General features: G+C 38.1%; 1 protein-coding gene across 1 annotated transcript; it reads right to left on the bottom strand.

Annotated features, from left to right (window-relative positions):
* Positions 1 to 11851: 11851 nt before the first annotated feature.
* On the bottom strand, positions 11852 to 13525 carry LOC101337254 (uncharacterized). Its single transcript, XM_019930730.3, has one exon. The coding sequence runs from the start codon at positions 13388 to 13390 to the stop codon at positions 11915 to 11917; it is 1476 nt and encodes a 491-aa protein (XP_019786289.3). The 5' UTR covers positions 13391 to 13525; the 3' UTR covers positions 11852 to 11914.
* Between the last annotated feature and the right edge of the window lie 6065 nt (positions 13526 to 19590).

Genomic DNA, 19590 nt, shown 5'->3' on the forward strand with positions numbered 1-19590 from the left:
AAAAATGGGAAACCCTGTGCACTGTTGGCGGGACTGTAAATTGGTGCAGGCACTATGGAGATCTGTATGGAGGTTTCTCAAAAATTAAAAAGTAGAAATACCACATGACCCAGCCATTTGACTTCTGAGAATTTATCCAAAGAAAATGAAAAAACTAACTTCAAAAGATATATGCACGCCCATGCTCATTGCATCATTATTTACAATAGCCAAGATATGGAAACAACCTAAGTGTCCCTTGATGGATGATGGATAAAGAAATTGTGATGTGTGTGTGTGTGTGTGTGTGTGTGTGTAAAGGGATATTATTAAGCCATAAAAAAACTTACCATTTGCAACAACATGGATCAACCTAGAGAGTATTATGCTAAGTGAAATCAGTCAAAGAGAAATACTGTATGATTTCACTTATAGGTGGAATCTAAAAACACAAATGAAGAAACATAACAAAATAGAAAGAGTTATAGATACAGAAAACAAACAGGTGGTTGCCAGAGGGGAGGAGAGGGAAGGGAGGAACGAAATAGGTGTGGGAGATTAGGAGGTACAAACTTTCAGTGTCAAAATAAATGAGTATGAAATGTACAGTGTGGGGAACATAGTAAAAACAGGGCCCTGTTAGAGCACATGGCTTTGTGCCCATGAATATGTTATGACTGCTTCTGTTTCCCTCTCGGCTCATAGTCCCATGGTGTTGTCTCAGAGAAACTTTCCAGAATGGGGCATACATAGATTTTTAAAGATGTTCAAGATAAGCAGAGACAAGTAGGCTTCAGTTAAAAACAAATTGCCAAAAATACTCTAAAGATGGCAATGGAAAGAAATTACGCTGATGCTCGTGAATGAGGATACCCCTAGGCAGATTCCACTTGGGATACACCTTTATGTTTCAGAACTGCAGAATTTCCAAAGATCTGTCCAAAGATCCTGGTTTAAATTCAGATTCTAAAAGCATTCTCACTCCATTCTTAGTTTATGTGATGAGATGTAGACAGGTGCAGCCCTAGAGGGTGTTTTCTCAGTGCGGGTTGGGCTCCAAGAAAGGCCCGTTGTGGCCCATGTTCTTCTTCCCCAGTCCTGCAATTCTTCCTAAGGATCCCACAGTGGTGAAACAGAGCTGAACACATAAAATTCAAGGTTCAGGAGCTTAACACTCTCTTATCATACAAAAGCACATCTGCGGTTCTGCATCTTTGGATTCAACCAATTGTATAGTATTGAAGTACATATTTAATGAAAAAATCCTCGTATAAGTAGACCCGCACAATTCAAACTCATGTCGTTCAACGGTCAGCTGTAATAGCCTCTCTCTACAGCTCACTTCAATTATTCCTCAGATGATAGCCTCTAAGCATCAACTCTTTTTGGTGTTTCCACTGAGAAATCACAGTAGGTTTGCATAGGTAACACTCTATTCACAGAATAAACTCAGAATGAGCTGGAACTGTGTAGATGAATGTAACCATTTCCCTAAATGGGAGAAACTCCATGTTTAATGCAGCAAAATGAAAAAGCCAAATACTGTAACATTTAAAAATTTTAAAGGGAAATGAAAATCCTCTCAAATGACATTAAACACAAATAGGTACCACAAACATCTATGGCCCAAATCAATAGGCAGTCCCAAGCCCTAGAAAACAATATCCAAGATCATGACTATATATTCTACATACAAAATGTATAACAATTGCAAAAATGAAGATGAACCATGTCTATACTTTTGGGTAATCTTGACTGTGAATCCAGAATGCAGGAATTTATTGTTGCACTCTATTTACTTCCACATCCAAGTTTTTCCTCAACCAGTGTTCAAGATGTACCACCTGGCACAAATTCAAGTGATCACTAACATCATCATTCACTGAGGCTCTTACCCTCACAGAAAAGATTTATTAACACCGCAGCATCTCTATGATCTAATGTTTTTTTGGGGGGCTGGGGGACCTCGACTCGCAGCATGTGGGATTTCCCCAACCAGGGAACGAACCCATGCCCTGCAGTAGAAGCAGAGCCCTAACCACTGGACCTCCAGGGAATTCCCTCATGGTATTTTTTAATATTCATCTATCTTATACACCAAAAGTTTTACCATTTGTTAATTGTCTTTCTTTTCTCACAAAAATGTAAGCACCTGCACTGCTTGAACCTGTTTTCCTAATGTTACTTTATCCAAATCCTACAACGCCTTAATTATGTGTGCTGAGTTTGGTAAAGTGCATGGCAATGAGGAATACTGAAAAATCAGCAACAAGACTATAGTATCTGAGAAAGAAATGCTTGACTAAAATAGTGGTCCATGGGAATTCCCTGGCAGTCCAGTGGTTAGGACTTAGTGCTCTCACTGCCATGGGCCTGGGTTCAATCCCTGATCAGGCAACCAAGATCTCACAAGCTGCACAGCACAGCCAAATAAAAAGAAATAATGGTCCTGTCTTTCTCCCTTGGTAGGTTTGCATTCTCTCACAATTCATCTAAACTTACAGGCCCCAGTTGAGTCATAAAACGGATATTAAAAATATTACATAGTATAATAAGAAGTAACTTTACATATTTAACTTTACATATTTTAACTTTACAAAAACAGTGTCTAATACACTGAGAGAAATGCATCAGTGTTTAGAAAACAAGTAGGAAAGGCAAAAGCTCTTCCAGAGGACCAGGACCTGGCCTGCATTCATTGCAAGGGTAAGTCTTTTCCTGTTGAAGAGAAAAATGCCACACAACTTCAGCAAATAAGATAATTGGTGACCATGATGGATCAAGACATTTATAAGGGGATTATAAGCTATGTAACCATAGCTCGAAAAATGGTAAAAGATAAAGTTCAAAAGCATTAGAAAGACCAGTATTCCTGTCTTCTTACTGAGGCTTCTTAAGTTTAGCTTTATCACCTTTGTTTTTTGCCTTCTAGAAAATGATTATGATTACCACGGATAGTTTCCCTCCTCACAACATTCAATACAGAAAAAAATCTTGTTTCCTTGAGTGGTAGTCAAATCTTCCAACACAAGCTAAAATGCTATAAGAATTCCTTTTGAACATCGTATTACAATTATACTCCACAGTCCTTTACAGTTTGTGGTCATTCTTATTTGAATTCATTACAACCTTCTCTTTGACTACTGGTGCAATCCTGTGAGGCACTGGAAAGAGGATACTGAAAAAACATGATCTAACTTTTGGGTATTAAGAATGATTAAGAAATTAGCTACATGACAAAAATTGCAACTAAAACAAAAATACAAAAAAATAAAAAGAAAAAAGAAAGAAAAAAGAAAATTTCCTGGAGGAAAAAATACCTGAACTCATATGCACATAATCTTCACTCATAATGTATAATAAATAAATGAAGAAAATTATAAAGTTTACCTTAAAATTGATAATTATAATGGCATATTTTCATATATCCTCTCAGGAAATAAAAAACCCAACATTTGTTAGCACTTGATGGCTTAGAGAACAGTTAATAAAATGTTTCTATGAAACAACTACAGAAGCATTCCTGTGACAAAAATATAGACATACTTCTACTTACATATGAACATAATTTAAAACATATTGAGAGATTACATTCAACTGTAAGAACAAGACACACCAACACAAGGAAAGAGTTTATTTTCACATGGAAGGATCAGGTGAAGGCAGCCCATGTACAATGCAGTAGAGAAACAAACTCCCCTGTTGTATTTTCACTGCACCATTGCAGGCGTCATGGTGAATCAGGAACATACTCACTAGCACCATTAGCAGCATAAGGTGTTTGTTACACATTTTAGACTTTAAATGGATATAATCTAGAGAAGAGGGGTCTCAGACAATACTCCCAAATAGTGAAGTCCAAAGTAGCTTCCTGGTGCATACAAGAGGCCTTAAAGAAAAATCCAAACTCTGATGGATCTTTGAGGTGCATCTTGGGAAGACAAAAGTGGAAACCTACAACTCCAGGAAAATGGAAATCAAACATTGGTGGTGGTTTTGAGGTACTCTTGATTGGAAGGTCAAAGAATCCAAAAACTGGGCTGGAAGATGATATCCTTGAAGTTCCTATGTATTGGTCTCACTTCCTGTATGGTGCCTCCAAACTCTGACTAATGCCTTGTTTACTTCTCCTTTCCAAATCCTAGGCAAGTGAGGCTATTGGTGAATTTTAATGTGGAACCATAAAACGTATGGATTCTATAAAATTTAGTTTCTAACAGAGTCAAGATGGCAGACTAGAAGGACGCAGAGTTGGCGTTTCCACACAACTAGGGCACCTACCAGCACTGGAGGGGGTCCATGGACACCTAAGGGGACGGAAGGAACCCCCAAGCAACTGGGTAGGATGTGAGGGAGGAGAAGCAGTGGAGGCGGGATGGTACCAGCACCCCTGAGGGGCAGTTGGGGGAGGGGAGGGGTTCCTACACCCAGACGGGGAACGGGGAGAATGCTGGGAGTGCAGAGGATCAGAAGGGAACATGGCCAGTGTTTCCCCTGCCCACTTGGGCCCTGGGGAGCCTGTTGAGGTGCTAGACCTGATCCTCTGTCTACTGAGCCCCCCTCCAACCACCTGGGTTCTGAGGGAGTGGGAGGGAGGGGGGGAGGAAAAGTAAAGCCCAGAGTGATGGGATCAGCGCCCCCCAGGGGTGGCTAGGAGAGGGAAGGGGTTCCCACACCCAGTTGGGCCCACCCACGGTTAGGGGATCAACAGGGACAGGGGAGACCCTCAGGAAGCAGAGGAAAGGAAGGGAGTGCGGCCACCGTTTCCCCTGACCACTTGGGCCCTGGGGAGCCTGCTGAGATCCTGGGCCTAACCCTCCACACTCAGAGGCTCCCTCCTGCCACTGAGCCTAAGCCCCACCCCCACCCCCTCACCCAGGGCCTTACCTCCAAACTCCAGCTTCAAGGCATTCGGAAGCCCCTTGAGGCCTCCTTCCTTTCCCCACTGCACAGGCCCTAAGCCTAGGCCCCACCCCCAAGGCCTTTTCCAGCTGCAAAGGTCCTGAGCCTAAGCCACAGCCCACGCTTAAATGTCATGCCTGCCTAGGCCCCACCCCGCCTAAGCTCCGCCCCCCACAGCCAAGGTCTTTTCCAGCTTTTTTTTTTTTTAAGGTTGTGATTCTGTTTTACCTTGTTGTTGTTGATTCAATTATATATATATTTTCTAATAAATTTTTTATTTTTCTAACTTTATTTTATTCTTTATACTCTGTTATTGTTCTGCTCCTTTTGGCTTGTTCCTTTTTTTTTTTCCTTCTGTTGTGGTTCTGTTTTACCTTGCTGTAGTTGTTCCACTTATATTTTTATTCTTTCTAATATACTATTTATTTTTTAAATTTAATTTTATTTTTTATTCTTTGCTATTGTACTGCTCCTTTTTTTCTCTCTTTTCTTTGCCACGACATGCAGCTTCCAGGATCTTGGTTCCCAGGCCGGGAGTTGGGCCTGAGCTCCTTTGGTGGGAGTTCCAACTCCAAACCACTGGACTAACAGAGAACCTCAGACCTCAAGGAATATTAATCAGAGTGAGGTCTCTCAGAGGTCCTCATCTCGGCACCAAGACCCGCTCTACCCAACTGCCTGCAAACTCCAGTGCTGGACACCTCAGGCCAAACAACCAGGAAGAAAGGAATACAGCCCCTCCCATCACAAAAAAATGAGATGACAAAAAAATATGTTACAGACAAAGGAGCAAGGTAAAAACCTACAAGACCAAATAAATGAAAAGGAAATAAGCAACCTACCTAAAAAAAGAATTCAGAGTAATGATAGTAAAGATGATCCAAAATCTCGGAAAGAGAATGGAGGCATGGGTCAAGAAAATACGAGAAATGTTTAACAAAGACCTAGAAGAACTAAAGAACAAACAAAACAGTGATGAACAACACAATAACTAAAATGAAAAATACACTAGAAGGAGAACAACTGAGGCAGAACAACTCAGGAGAACAACTGAGGCAGAAGAGTGAATAACTGAGCTGGAACATAGAATGGTGGAAACAACTTCCAAGGAGAGAATAAAGAAAAAAGAATGAAAAGAATTGAGGACAGCCTCAGAGACCTCTGGGACAACATTAAATGCACCAACACTTGAATTATAGGGGTCCCAGAGGAAGAAGAGAAAGAGAAAAGGTCTGAGAAAATATTTGAAGATATTATAGTCGAAAACTTCCCTAATATGGGAAAGGAAATAGCCACCCAAGTCCAGAAAGCACAGAGTCCCATACAGGATAAACCCTAAGAGAAACATACCAAGACACATATTAACCAAAGTAACAAAAATTAAATTCAAAGAAAAAATATTAAAAGCAGCAAGGGAAAAGCAACAAATAACATACAAGGGAATCCCCATAAATTTACCTGCTGATTTTTCAGCAGAAACTCTGCAGGCCAGAATGGAGTGGCAGGATATATTTAAAGTGATGAAAGGGAAAAACCTACAACCAAGATTACTCTACCCAGAAAGGATCTCATTCAGATTTGACGGAGAAATCAAGGGCTTTACAGACAAGTAAAACTAAGAGAATACAGCACCACCAAACCAGCTTTACAACAAATGCTAAAGGAACTTCTCTAGGCAGGAAACACAAGAGAAGGAAAAGACCCACAGAAACAAACCCAAATCCACAAGAAAATGGTAATAGGAACATAACATATCAATCATCACGTTGAATGTAAATGAATTAAATGCTCCAACCAAAGACACAGATGGACTGAATGGATACAGAACCAAGACCCGAAAATACGCTGTCTACAAGAGACCCAGTTCAGACCTAGGGACACATACAAACTGAAAGTGAGGGGATGGAAAAAGATATTCCATGAAAATGGAAATCACAAGAAAGCTGGAGTAGCAATACTCATATCCGATAAAATAGAGTTTAAAATAAAGACTGTTACAAGAGATAGGGAAGGACATTACATAACAATCAAGGGATCAATCCAAGAAGAAAACATAACAATTATAAATATTTATGCACCCAACATAGGAGCTCCTCAATACATAAGGCAAATGCTAACAGCCATAAAAGGGTAAATCAACAGTAACACAATAATAGTGGGAGTCTTGAACACCTTACTTACACCAATAGACAGATCATCCAGACAGAAAATAAATAAGGAAACACAAGTTTTAAAAGACACAATAGACCAGATAGACTTAATTAATATTTATAAGATATTCCATCTGACAGCATAAGAATACACTTTCTTCTCAAGCGCACACAGAACGTTCTCCAGGATAGGTCACATCTTGGGTCACAAATCAAACCTTGAAAAATTTAAAGAAATTGAAATCGTATCAAGTATCTTTTCTCACAACAAAGCTATGAGATTAGAAATCAATTACAGGAAAAAAACTGTAAAAAACACAAACACATGGAGGCTAAACAGTGTGCTGCTAAATAACCAAGAGATCACTGAAGAAATCAAAGAAGAAATGAAAAAAATACCGAGAAACAAATAATGAAAACATGACAATCCAAATCCTACGGGACGCAGCAAAAGCATTTCTAAGAGGGGAGTTTATAGCAATTCAAGCTCACCTCAAGAAACAAGAAAAATCTCAAATAAACAATGTAACCTTTCACCTAAAGCAACTAGAAAAAGAAGAACAAAGAAAATCCAAAGTTAGTAGAAGGAAAGAAACCATAAAGATCAGAGCAGAAATAAATGAAATAGAAATGAAGAAAACAATAGCAAAGATCAATAAAACTAAAAGTTGGTTCTTTGAGAAGATAAACAAAATTGATAAACCTTTAGCCAGAATAATCAAGAAAAAAAGAGAGAGGACTCAAATCAATAAAATTAGAAATGAAAAGGAGAAATTACAACTGACACCGCAGAAATACAGAGGATCATAAGAGACTACTGAAAGCAACTATATGCCAATAAATAGGACAACCTGGAAGAACTGGACAAATTCTTGGAAAGGTACAACTTTCCAAGACTGAACCAGGAACAGTTAGAAAATATAAACAGATCAATCACACATAATGAAATTGAAACTGTAATTAAATATCTTCCAACAAACAAAAGTCCAGGACCAGATGGCTTCACATGCAAACTTTATCAAACATTTAGAGAAGAGTTAACACCTATCCTTCTCAAACTCTTCCAAAAAATTGCAGAGGGAGGAACACTCCAAAACTCGTTCTACAAGGCCACCATCACCCTGATAACAAAACCAGGCAAAGATATCACAAAAAAAGAAAATTACAGACCAATATCACTGATGAACATAGATGCAAAAATCCTCAACAAAATACTAGCAAACAGAGTCCAACAACACATTCAAAAGATCATACACCATGATCAAGTGGGATTTACCCCAAGGATGCAAGGATTCTTCAATATACGCAAATCAATCAATGTGTTACACTGTATTAACAAATTAAAGAAAAAAAACCATATGATCATCTCAATAGACAGAAAAAGATTCAACACCCATTTATGATAAAAACTCTCCAGAAAGTGGGCAGAGAGGGAACATACCTATGTATGAACATACCGTACATAATAAAGGTCATATACGACAAACCCACAGCAAACATCATTCTCAAAGGTGAAAAACTGAAAGCATTTCCTCTAAGATCAGGAACAAGACAAGGATGTCCATTCTTGCCACTATTATTCAACACAGCATTGGAAGTCCTAGCCACGGCAATCAGAGAAGAAAAAGAAATAAAAGGAATACAAATTGGAAAAGAAGTAAAACTGTCACTGTTTGCAGATGACATGATACTATACATAGAAAATCCTAAAGATGCCACCAGAAAACCACTAGAACTCATCAATGAATTTGGTAAGGTTGCAGGATACAAAATTAATACACAGAAATCTCTTGCATTCTTATACACTAACAACAAAAGATCAGAAAGAGAAATTAAGGAAACAATCCCATTTACCATCGCAACAAAAAGAATAAAATACCTTGGAATAAACCTACCTAAGGAGGAAAAAGACCTGTATTCAGAAAACTATAAAACACTGATGAAAGAAATAAAAGATTACACAGATGGAGAGATACACCATGCTCCTGGATTCAAAGAATCAATATTGTGAAAATGACTATACTTCCCAAAGCGATCTGCAGGTTCAGTGCAATCCCTATCAAAGTACCAATGGCATTTTTCACAGAGCTACAACAAAAAATTTTACAATTTGTATGGAAACACAAAAGACCCCTAATAGCCAAAGCAACCTTGAGAAAGAAAAACGGAGCTGGAGGAATCAGCCTCCCCAACTTCAGACCATACTACATAGGTACAGTAATCAAGACAGTATGGTACTGGCACAAAAACAGAAATATAGATCAATGGTACAGGATAGAAAGCCCAGAGATAAACCCACTTACCTATGGTTACCTAATCTATGAAAAAGGAGGCAAGAGTATACAATGGAGAAAAGACAGCCTCTTCAATAAATGGTGCTGGGAAAACTGGACAACTACATGCAAAAGAATGAAATTAGAACACTACCTAAAACCAGACACAAAAATAACCTCATAATGGATTAAAGACCTAAATGTAAGACTGGACACTATAAAACTCTTAAAGAGAAAACATAGGAAAAACACTCTGACATAAATCACAGCAAGATCTTTTATGACCCACCTCCTAGAGAAATGGAAATAAAGACAAAAATAAGCAAGTGGGACCTAAACTTAAAAGCTTTTTCACAGCAAAGGAAACCATAACAAGATGAAAAAACAACTCGTAGAATGGGAGAACATATTTGCAAATGAAGCAGCAAAGAAGGGATTAATCTCCAAAACATATAAACAGCTCATGCAGCTCAATGTCAAAAAAACAAACAACCCAATCAAAAAATGGGTGGAAGACCTAAACAGACATTTCACCAAAGAAGACACACAGATGGCCAAGAGGCACATGAAAAGATGCTCAACATCACTAATTATTAGAGAAATGGAACTCAAAACTACAATGAGAAAAAAAAAAACTACAATGAGGTATCACCTCACACCAGTCAAAACAATCATCATCAAAAAATCTACAATAAATGCTGGAGAGCGTGTGAAGAAAAGGGATCCCTCTTGCACTGTTGGTGGGAATGTAAATTGATACAGCCACTGTGGAGAACAGTATGGAGGTTCCTTAAAAAACTAAAAACAGAACTATCATATGACCCAGCAATCCCACTACTGGGCATATACCCTGAGAAAAACATAATTCAAAATGACACATGTACCCCAATGTTCATTGCAGCACTATTTCAATAGCCAGGACATGGAAACAACCTAAATATCCATTGATAGATGAATGGATAAAGAAGATGTGGTGTGTGCGTGCACGCACGCATGTGTATATATGCACACACACACACACTATATATATATATATATATATATATATATATATATATATATATATATAATGGAATATTACTCAGCCATAAAAATAAATGAAATTGGGGCTTCCCTGGTGGCCCAGTGGTTAAGAATCTGCCTGCGAATGCTGGGGACACGAGTTAGAGCCCTGGTCTGGGAAGATTCCACATGCTGTGGAGCAACTAAGCCTGTGCGCCACAACTACTGAGCCTGCGCTCTAGAGCCCACAAACCACAACTACTGAAGCCTGCGTGCCACAACTACTGAGACTGCGAACCACAACTACTGAGCCTGCGTGCCACAACTACTGAAGCCTGCACACCTAGAGCCCATGCTCCACAACAAGAGAAGCCACTGCAATAGAAGCTTGCACACAATGAAGAGTAGCCCCTGCTCGCCACAACTAGAGAAAGCCCACGAGCAGCAACGAAGACCCAATGCAGCCAAAAATAAATAAATTAATTAAAAGAATAAAGAAAATAAGCCTTAAAAAAAAAGAAATGAAATTGGGTCATTTGTAGAGATGTGGATGGACGTAGAGTCTGTCACACAGTGTGAAATAAGTCAGAAGGAGAAAAACAAATATTGTATATTAACACATATATGTGGAATCTAGAAAAGTGGTACAGATGAACATATATGCAGGCCAGGAATGGAAACGCAGAAGTAGAGAACAGACGTGTGGACACAGAGCGGGAAGGGGAGTGTGGGATGAATTGGGAGATTAGGTTTGACATAAATACAGTACCATGTATAAAACAGATAGCTAGTGGGAACATGCTGTAGAGCACAGGGAACTCAGCTTGGTGCTCTGTATTAACCTAGATGGGTGGGATGGGTGGGGAGGGAGGTCCAAGAAGGTGGGGATATATGTATACATATAGCAGATTCACTTCACTGTACAGAAGAAACTAACACAACATTGTAAAGCAATTATACTCCAATAAAAAATAAAATTAGTTTCTAACATTACCCACAGGCTCAGATATTTGTCCCATCACAGGTCTCTCTTCTTAAAATCTATTCACCAAATAACAGTCATTGGAAGAACAACAAGCAAAGGCCCAAATATAAAAACAATTATTCACATGAAACTCCAAAAAAGGAGCTTTGTCATTAAGAAAGGTAGAATACATAAAATAGACTATAAAGATATCCAGGAACTGTCCAGTATCCAGATATCCAGTAGGAAAATCCCAACAAATACCACATTTTCCAATTGTCCCTTAACACAGAATAAACCTATAAAAAATTAAACCTGACTATGCACATATCAGAAATACAGTTCAATTCACCCACGGATCCAAAAGACTTCAAAATGGGGAGAGAAAATATTAACTGATTCAAGGAAAAAGCACTGCCTTTTAATGATATGTACTACTGTAGAAAGATGACTTGTAGAATTATATCACCCCAATATTCATTTTTGAAACTAGTAGAAACCCACACTCCAATGATATACTTTAAGAAAGAGGCTTGATAAACAATATATTTACAACTTGTAAAAAACAATTCTTTTGTGTTGAAAGTTTTTTGGAACGTTATACATGGATTAATTTTCATCAAGCTTTCTCATGTTACTTACATTTATAATTTATTTCTGGTGGGAGTTTTAACATGTAACGATGAAGGCCAACTGAAGTCTTTCCCACGCTGTTTACATTCAAAAGGTTCTACCCTGTGAGTCTTTTCATGCCTTCGGAAGGAAGTGGGATGACTGAAGGCCTTCCCACATTCTTTACATTCATAGGGTTTCTCTCCAGTGTGAGTTCTTTCATGTCTTCGAAAACTCTGATACCACCTGAAAGCTTTTCCACATTCCTTACATGCATAGGGTTTCTCTCCTTTGTGAGTCCTTTCATGTGTTTGCAAGGAACTGTAACCTCTGTAGGCTTTACCACATTGTTTACATTCATAGGGTTTTTCTCTAGTGTGAGTTCTTTCATGTGTTCTAAGATAACTGGGACACCTGAATGCTTTACTACATTTTTTACATTCATAGGGTTTTTCTCCAGTGTGATTTCTTTCATGTCTTCGAAAACTTTGATAACACCTGAAGGCCTTTCCACATTGTTTACATTCATAGGGTTTCTCTCCAGTATGAATTCTTATGTGTGTTTCTAAGGAAGTGTAATCTCTGCAGGCTTTTCCACACTGCTCACATTCATAGAGTTTCTCTCCAGTGTGTGTTCTTTCATGTTGTCGCAGCAAAGTTGAACAACTAAAGGCTCTTCCACACTCCTTACATTCATAGGGTTTCTCTCCAGTGTGAGTTCTTTCATGTTTTTGAAAGGAAGGGTAATACCTGAAGGTTTTACCACACTGTTTACATTCATAGGGTTTCTCTCCAGTGTGACTCCTTTGATGTATTCGAAATGAACTGGGAGAAATAAATGCTTTCTCACACTGCTTACATTTATAAGGTCCCACTCCAGTGTGAGTAATCATGTGCACTCGAAGGCTTGCAAGAGCTCTAAGGGCTTTCCCACATTCCTTACATTCATAAGGTTTTTCCCCAGTATGAGTTCTTTCATGTTTTCGAAAAGAACTGGGACAACTGAAGGCTTTACTACATTTTTGGCATTCATAGGGTTTTTCTCCAGTGTGATTTCTTTCATGTATTTGGAAACCTATATTAGAACTGAAAGTTTTACCACATGGCTTACATTCATAGGGTTTCTCTCCAGTATGAACTCTTTCGTGTGTTTGGAAGGAAGGGTAATATCTGAAGGTTTTACCACACTGTTTACATTCATAAGGTTTCTTTCCATTGTGAGTTCTTTCATGTATTCGGAGGGAACTGGGACAACTGAATGCTTTACTACATTTTTTACATTCATAGGATTTCTCTCCTGTGTGAATCCTCTCATGTATTTGTAAAGTTTGATGATATCTATAGGTTTTTCCACAATGTTTACATTTATAAGGTTTCTCTCCAGTGTGGGCTTTTTCATGTATCTGAAGTGAAGCTAAAGAACTAAAAGTTTTCCCACAATCCTTACACTTATAAGAGGCACCTCCAGTATGTGTTACCATGTGTCTCTGAAAAGTTTCGAGCTGCATGAAGGCTTTCCCACACTCCTTACATTTATAGGTTTTCCCTCCAGTGTGATTTCTTTTATGTTTTTCAAAACACTGCAGATAACTAAAGGCTTTCCCACATACATTACATTTATATGGCTTCTCTCCATTTTTCTGATACTCATATGGCTTGTGTCCAACGTGACTTCTGGTGTACCTATTATGGGATGAATGATGCGTGAGGACTTTTCCACATACTTTGTGTTCCCATGGTTTTACTCTGATAAGAGTTTTCTTGTTCAGATTGAGATTTGGAATAAGGCTGAGGTTTTCTCTACATGGACTATCCTCTTTCCCTTCACATATTTTCCCTACCTTACGACTCCTGCAAAAAACAAGGAGGAATTATTAATGATCTCTTTATTAATGATTTCATACTTATTACAATATTTCAGCTACAATTTTATTATTTGTAGCAAAACTATAGGTATTTTTCTATTTCGGGTGAATTGTTCAAAACTGAATATACTGAATGCTCCGCGAGAGGACTCACCCTTGCTCACCAAAACGGTGATATTTATACATAGGGCTTATTAATGCTGTTTCCAAGTGAACTATTTTGCAAACACTGAACATTATGTCATATGTAAGAAAGTAATTTGGTGAAAATTTTCTGAGAAGCAATAAATTTGAAGCATGGATTGTCTTGTTTCTTTTTAAGATCTGGTACAATAATATAATTCTCATGTGAAACACTGCTTTCTGCTGGGAGTACCACTCACCTTAGTTTTGTCCCCTGGTTTTTGCATTTATCTTCAATGTCATGATCTTTCCATGTTTCTCCTAAAATGCAGACACAGAAAAATGATTCCAAAGTATTAGAAGTTATAGAAAAATTATTAGATTCTAGTGCTACAGTGAGCTGTGACCATACCTAGTTTATTTACCAATGTCCTCCCTGTACACATTCCACCTCTTAGAATAATATTGTAGGGCAGAAAAACTTGACCTTTGACTGACAAGGTGAAGGTAAGTTGTCATCCTTACCTACTGAGGCCAGGTTCCTGAAGGTTTCCCCCATCACATCTCTGTAGAGTTTCTTCTGTGAAAAATCCAGTAAAGCCCACTCTTCCAGGGTGAAGTTCACAGCAACATCCTCAAAGACCACTGCGTCCTACAACATCCCATATATATGTATGGTAGGATGAGTAAGACTGACAGCACTGGACATCTATACTCCATTTATAAGGAAGGTTACATATGATTCTGCTATCTCCCAACATTTATTCTCTGACTTGATCATCAGAAACTAATTCTCTGTCCATACTTACTTCCTCATAAATTTAACAGCATCAGGAACACATGAACATTATTTACATAGTTTTACTGCGATCACATTACAAATCCTATTGCTGTCTAATGGCAGGGTCCAAAGCATGTTGGGAAATGTCAGAAATGCTATAAAAATGAAATAAATATTATCAATTTAAGACCATCCATTGGTGAGAAAAACTCTTTCCTCCCATTTCTTATTATCCACCATTTACACACTCCATGATGCAGAGTGTGTAATATCCTGTAATAAACCATAATGGAAAAGAATATGAAAAAGAATATGTATATATATGCATAACTGAATCACTCTGCTGTATAGCAGAAACTAACACAACATTGTAAATCAACTATACTTCAATAAAATAAATTTAAAAAGATAAAGAGGGACTTTATCATAATGACAAAGGTGTCAATTCTCCACGAAGGCATGACAATCATTCATGTGTACATGCATCACAACAGATGGGCAAAATATATGAGGCCAAAACTGATAGAATGCAAGAAAGTAAGTGAATCCACTACTAGTTGTAGACTTCAACACCTCCTTACCATGAATTATCAATTGCAGCAGGCAGAAAATTAGGAAGGACAGAACTGAAATCAATAACACCATGGAACAACTGGATTTAATTGTAATCCATGGAAATCATTCTTCTCAAGTTCATAAGGAACATTCACCAAGACAGAACACATTCTGGGACATAAAACATACTTTAACAAATTTGAAAGGACAACAGTCATTCAAAATATGCTCTCACACCACACAGGCACTAGCCTAGAAATCAGTAACATGAAGATAGTCAGAAACTCCCCAAAATACGTGAAGATTCAACAATACGCTTCTAAATAATACGTGGGATCAAAAAAGAAGTCCCAAGAGAAAAGATTATTTTGAAGTAAATGAAAATACAACTAATCAAGGGTTGTGGGATGCAGCAAAACAATGCTTAGAGGGAAATTTATGCCACTGAACAAATACACTAGAAAAAAAAGAAAAATCTATAATCAACAATGTACCTTCAGAAGGAAAAGAACAATTTAAACCCAAAGTAAGCAGAATAAAAGAAATAATAAAAGTTGGGGGAAAAATCAGTGGAGTATATTAAAAGAAAAAAAGCTGGTTCTTTGACAAGATCAATGAAACTGATAAACATCTTGTGATCATAACTAAGAAAAAGAGAGAAATTACAACACAAGACCATCAGGGGTGACCAGAAGGTATGGGAGGTGGGTGCTGAAGCCTCTTCACTATAGTGAAGGAGTCTCTGAGGACACTACCAGGTGTGCCTGTTGTATGGCAACAGTCTTGAGCCTTCTATGGTAGGGCTGTCTATTCAAGGTGGCCCAATTTCCAAGTAACCGCATAAATGGGCTCCGGTAAATTTATAAACAAGGGATATGTTGCCTCCCAAACATCACAAGAATCTAGACAATGTTGTGAGTGCTGAGACGGACTATTGGTATTTCTTCATGGTGCCAGGAAGGGGTGGGCTTCTGTTTATTAATTTTTTTTAATGTATTCATTAAAGGTATCCAGGCCTCATATGTTTGGAGCAATGCCCATCCACTTTTTACGAGCCCACCTTTTTCAATACTGTATGTCCTGAATATCAAATGAACTTCCTCAGAAGAGATGTCATTAATGTCGTATCTCTGCTCGTGGCACAAGGTGGATGCAGTTCAGATCCTGCCTGCAGAGACTGTGTGTTTTCACAGTGGTGTTGAGGTTCCCTGACGGTAACCAGTTAAAGGTGTATCATGTCCTTTCAGAGGTGAAGGCCAAGTGCAGCTGAGAGGCTGTTGAAACAGGAACTGAACAGAACAGACGTAGCCAAATCTGTGAGAGTAGAATGTTGAGCAGAATGTTTAGCAGTTGCTGAGTAGATGGAGTCAGTAATTTCCATAATGTTGGGGACTAGGAATAAGGGGTTTCTGTGATGGGACAACAGCCTCAAGGTTGTAGCATCCACTGTGAGGTGTTTTTCACTCTTTCCAGGTTTAATAACAGGTCAAATTAGGCTGTTCAAGGCAGAAGCCCTGGGGATAATCACTTCTTCCCAAAATAACAGGTTTCTTAAAGTTTTCAATCCTCATAGGCCCTGTTTAACTTATACTGGATCATATAACTAATTTAACTAAGGGGTAAGGACCATGGAGTCTCATTTTGTGAAGCCAATTTGGAAGTGGCAAGAACTTAATTTAACTTAATTTTAATTTATGATTTATTGGTTCAGAGCTTTCCTGCTCACTATGGGACATTTTGTGACAATGGGTGCTATGATCGTAAGGAGAGGCAAAGAGTTCTGATGGTTACAGTGAAGTATACCAATCTGCCCTCTATATTATATTCCGTACTTCCTCTAAGATCATGCAGTACACCTTGCTTAAATCTACTGAGATTCTGGGGATAACTAACTTGAGATCTCTCACTCAATAATTGTAGGAAGGTTTGTGAATTACGGCATTATAGGAGACTGTAACATTAATTCAAAACCTATGTTCTGAAGCGGTTCAAAAAGCAAGGACTTTTTGTCGAAAGCTTTCTCTGCATCTATTGAGATGATGAGATGATCATATGGTTTTTCTCCTTCAATTTGTTAATATGGTGTATCACGTTGATTGATTTGCATATATTGAAGAATCCTTGCATTTCTGGAATAAACCCCAATTGACCATGGTGTATGATCCTTTTAATGTGCTGTTGGATTCTGTTTGCTAGTATTTGTTGAGGATTTTTGCATCTATGTTCATCAGTGATATTGGCCTGTAGTTTTCTTTCTTTGTGACATCCTTGTCTGGTTTTGGTATCAAGGTGATGGTGGCCTCGTAGAATGAGTTTGGGAGTGTTCTTCCCTCTGCTATATTTTGGAAGAGTTTGAGAAGGATAGGTGTTAGCTCTTCTCTAAATGTTTGATAGAATTCACCTGTGAAGCCATCTGGTCCTGGACTTTTGTTTGTTGGAAGATTTTTAATCACAGTTTCAATTTCAGTGCTTGTGATTGGTCTGTTCATACTTTCTATTTCTTCCTGATTCAGTCCTGGTACGTTGTGCATTTCTAAGAATTTGTCCATTTCTTCCAGGTTGTCCATTTTATTGGCATAGAGTTGCTTGTAGTAATCTCTCATGATCTTTTGTATTTCTGCAGTGTCAGTTGTTACTTCTCCTTTTTCATTTCTAATTCTATTGATTTGAGTCTTCTCCCTTTTTTTCTTGATGAGTCTGGCTAATGGTTTATCAATTTTGTTTATCTTCTCAAAGAACCAGCTTTTAGTTTTATTGATCTTTGCTATCATTTCCTTCATTTCTTTTCCATTTATTTCTGATCTGATTTTTATGATTTCCTTCTGTCTGCTAACTTTGGGGTTTTTTTGTTCTTCTTTCTCTAATTGCTTTAGGTGCAAGGTTAGGTTGTTTATTCAAGATGTTTCCTGTTTCTTAAGGTAGGATTGTATTGCTATAAACTTCCCTCTTAGAACTGCTTTTGCTGCATCCCATAGGTTTTGGGTCGTCGTGTCTCCATTGTCATTTGTTTCTAGGTATTTTTTTATTTCCTCTTTGATTTCTTCAGTGATCACTTTGTTATTATGTAGTGTATTGTTTAGCCTCCATGTGTTTGTATTTTTTACAGATCTTTTCCTGTAATTGATATCTAGTCTCATAGCATTGTGGTCAAAAAAGATACTTGATACAAATTCAATTTTCTTAAATTTACCAAGGCTTGATTTGTGACCCACGATATGATCTATCCTGGAGAATGTTCCACGAGCACTTGAGAAAAATGTGTATCCTGTTGTTTTTGGATGGAATGTGCTATAAATATCAATTAAGTCCATCTTGTTTAATGTACCATTTAAAGCTTGTGTTTCCTTTTTATTTTCATTTTGGATGATCTGTCCATTGGTGAAAGTGGGGTGTTAAAGTCCCCTACTATGAATGTGTTACTGTCGATTTCCCCTTTTATGGCTGTTAGTATTTGCCTTATGTATTGAGGTGCTCCTATAGCTACAGTAATCAAGACAGTATGGTACTGGCACAAAAACAGAAAGACAGATCAATGGAACAGGATAGAAAGCCCAGAGATAAACCCATGCACATATGGTCACCTTATCTTTGATAAAGGAGGCAGCAATGTACAGTGGAGAAAGGACAGCCTCTTCAATAACTGGTGCTGGGAAAACTGGACAGGTATATGTAAAAGTATGAGATTAGATCACTCCCTAACACCATACACAAAAATAATCTCAAAATGGATTAAAGACCTAAACGTAAGGCCAGAAACTATCAAACTCTTAGAGGAAAACATAGGCAGAACACTCTATGACATAAATCACAGCAAGATCCTTTTTGACCCACCTCCTAGAGAAATGGAAATAAAAACAAAAATAAACAAATGGGACCTAATGAAACTTAAAAGGTTTTGCACAGCAACAGAAACCATAAACAAGACCAAAAGACAACCCTCAGAACGGGAGAAAATGTTTGCAAATGAAGCAACTGACAAAGGATTAATCTCCAAAATTTATAAGCAGCTCATGCAGCTCAATAACAAAAAAACAAACAACCCAATCCAAAAATGGGCTGAAGACCTAAATAGACATTTCTCCAAAGAAGATATACAGACTGCCAACAAACACATGAAAGAATGCTCAAGATCATTAATCATTAGAGAAATGCAACTCAAAACTACAATGAGATATCATCTCACACCAGTCAGAATGGCAATCATCAAAAAATCTAGAAATAATAAATGCTGGAGAGGGTGTGGAGAAAAGGGAACACTCTTGCACCGCTGGTGGGAATGTGAATTGGTTCAGCCACTATGGAGAACAGTATGGATGTTCCTTAAAAAACTACAAATAGAACTACCATATGACCCAACAATCCCACTACTGGGCATATACCCTGA

This window comes from Tursiops truncatus, chromosome 3 (genome assembly GCF_011762595.2).
Source record: "Tursiops truncatus isolate mTurTru1 chromosome 3, mTurTru1.mat.Y, whole genome shotgun sequence".
In the NCBI taxonomy this organism is placed as follows: Eukaryota; Metazoa; Chordata; class Mammalia; order Artiodactyla; family Delphinidae; genus Tursiops; species Tursiops truncatus.

What these genes read in the sequence shown, in the direction of transcription:
- LOC101337254 (XM_019930730.3), bottom strand. Translation starts at nt 13,390, where the DNA reads ATGCAGCTCGAAACTTTTCAGAGACACATGGTAACACATACTGGAGGT.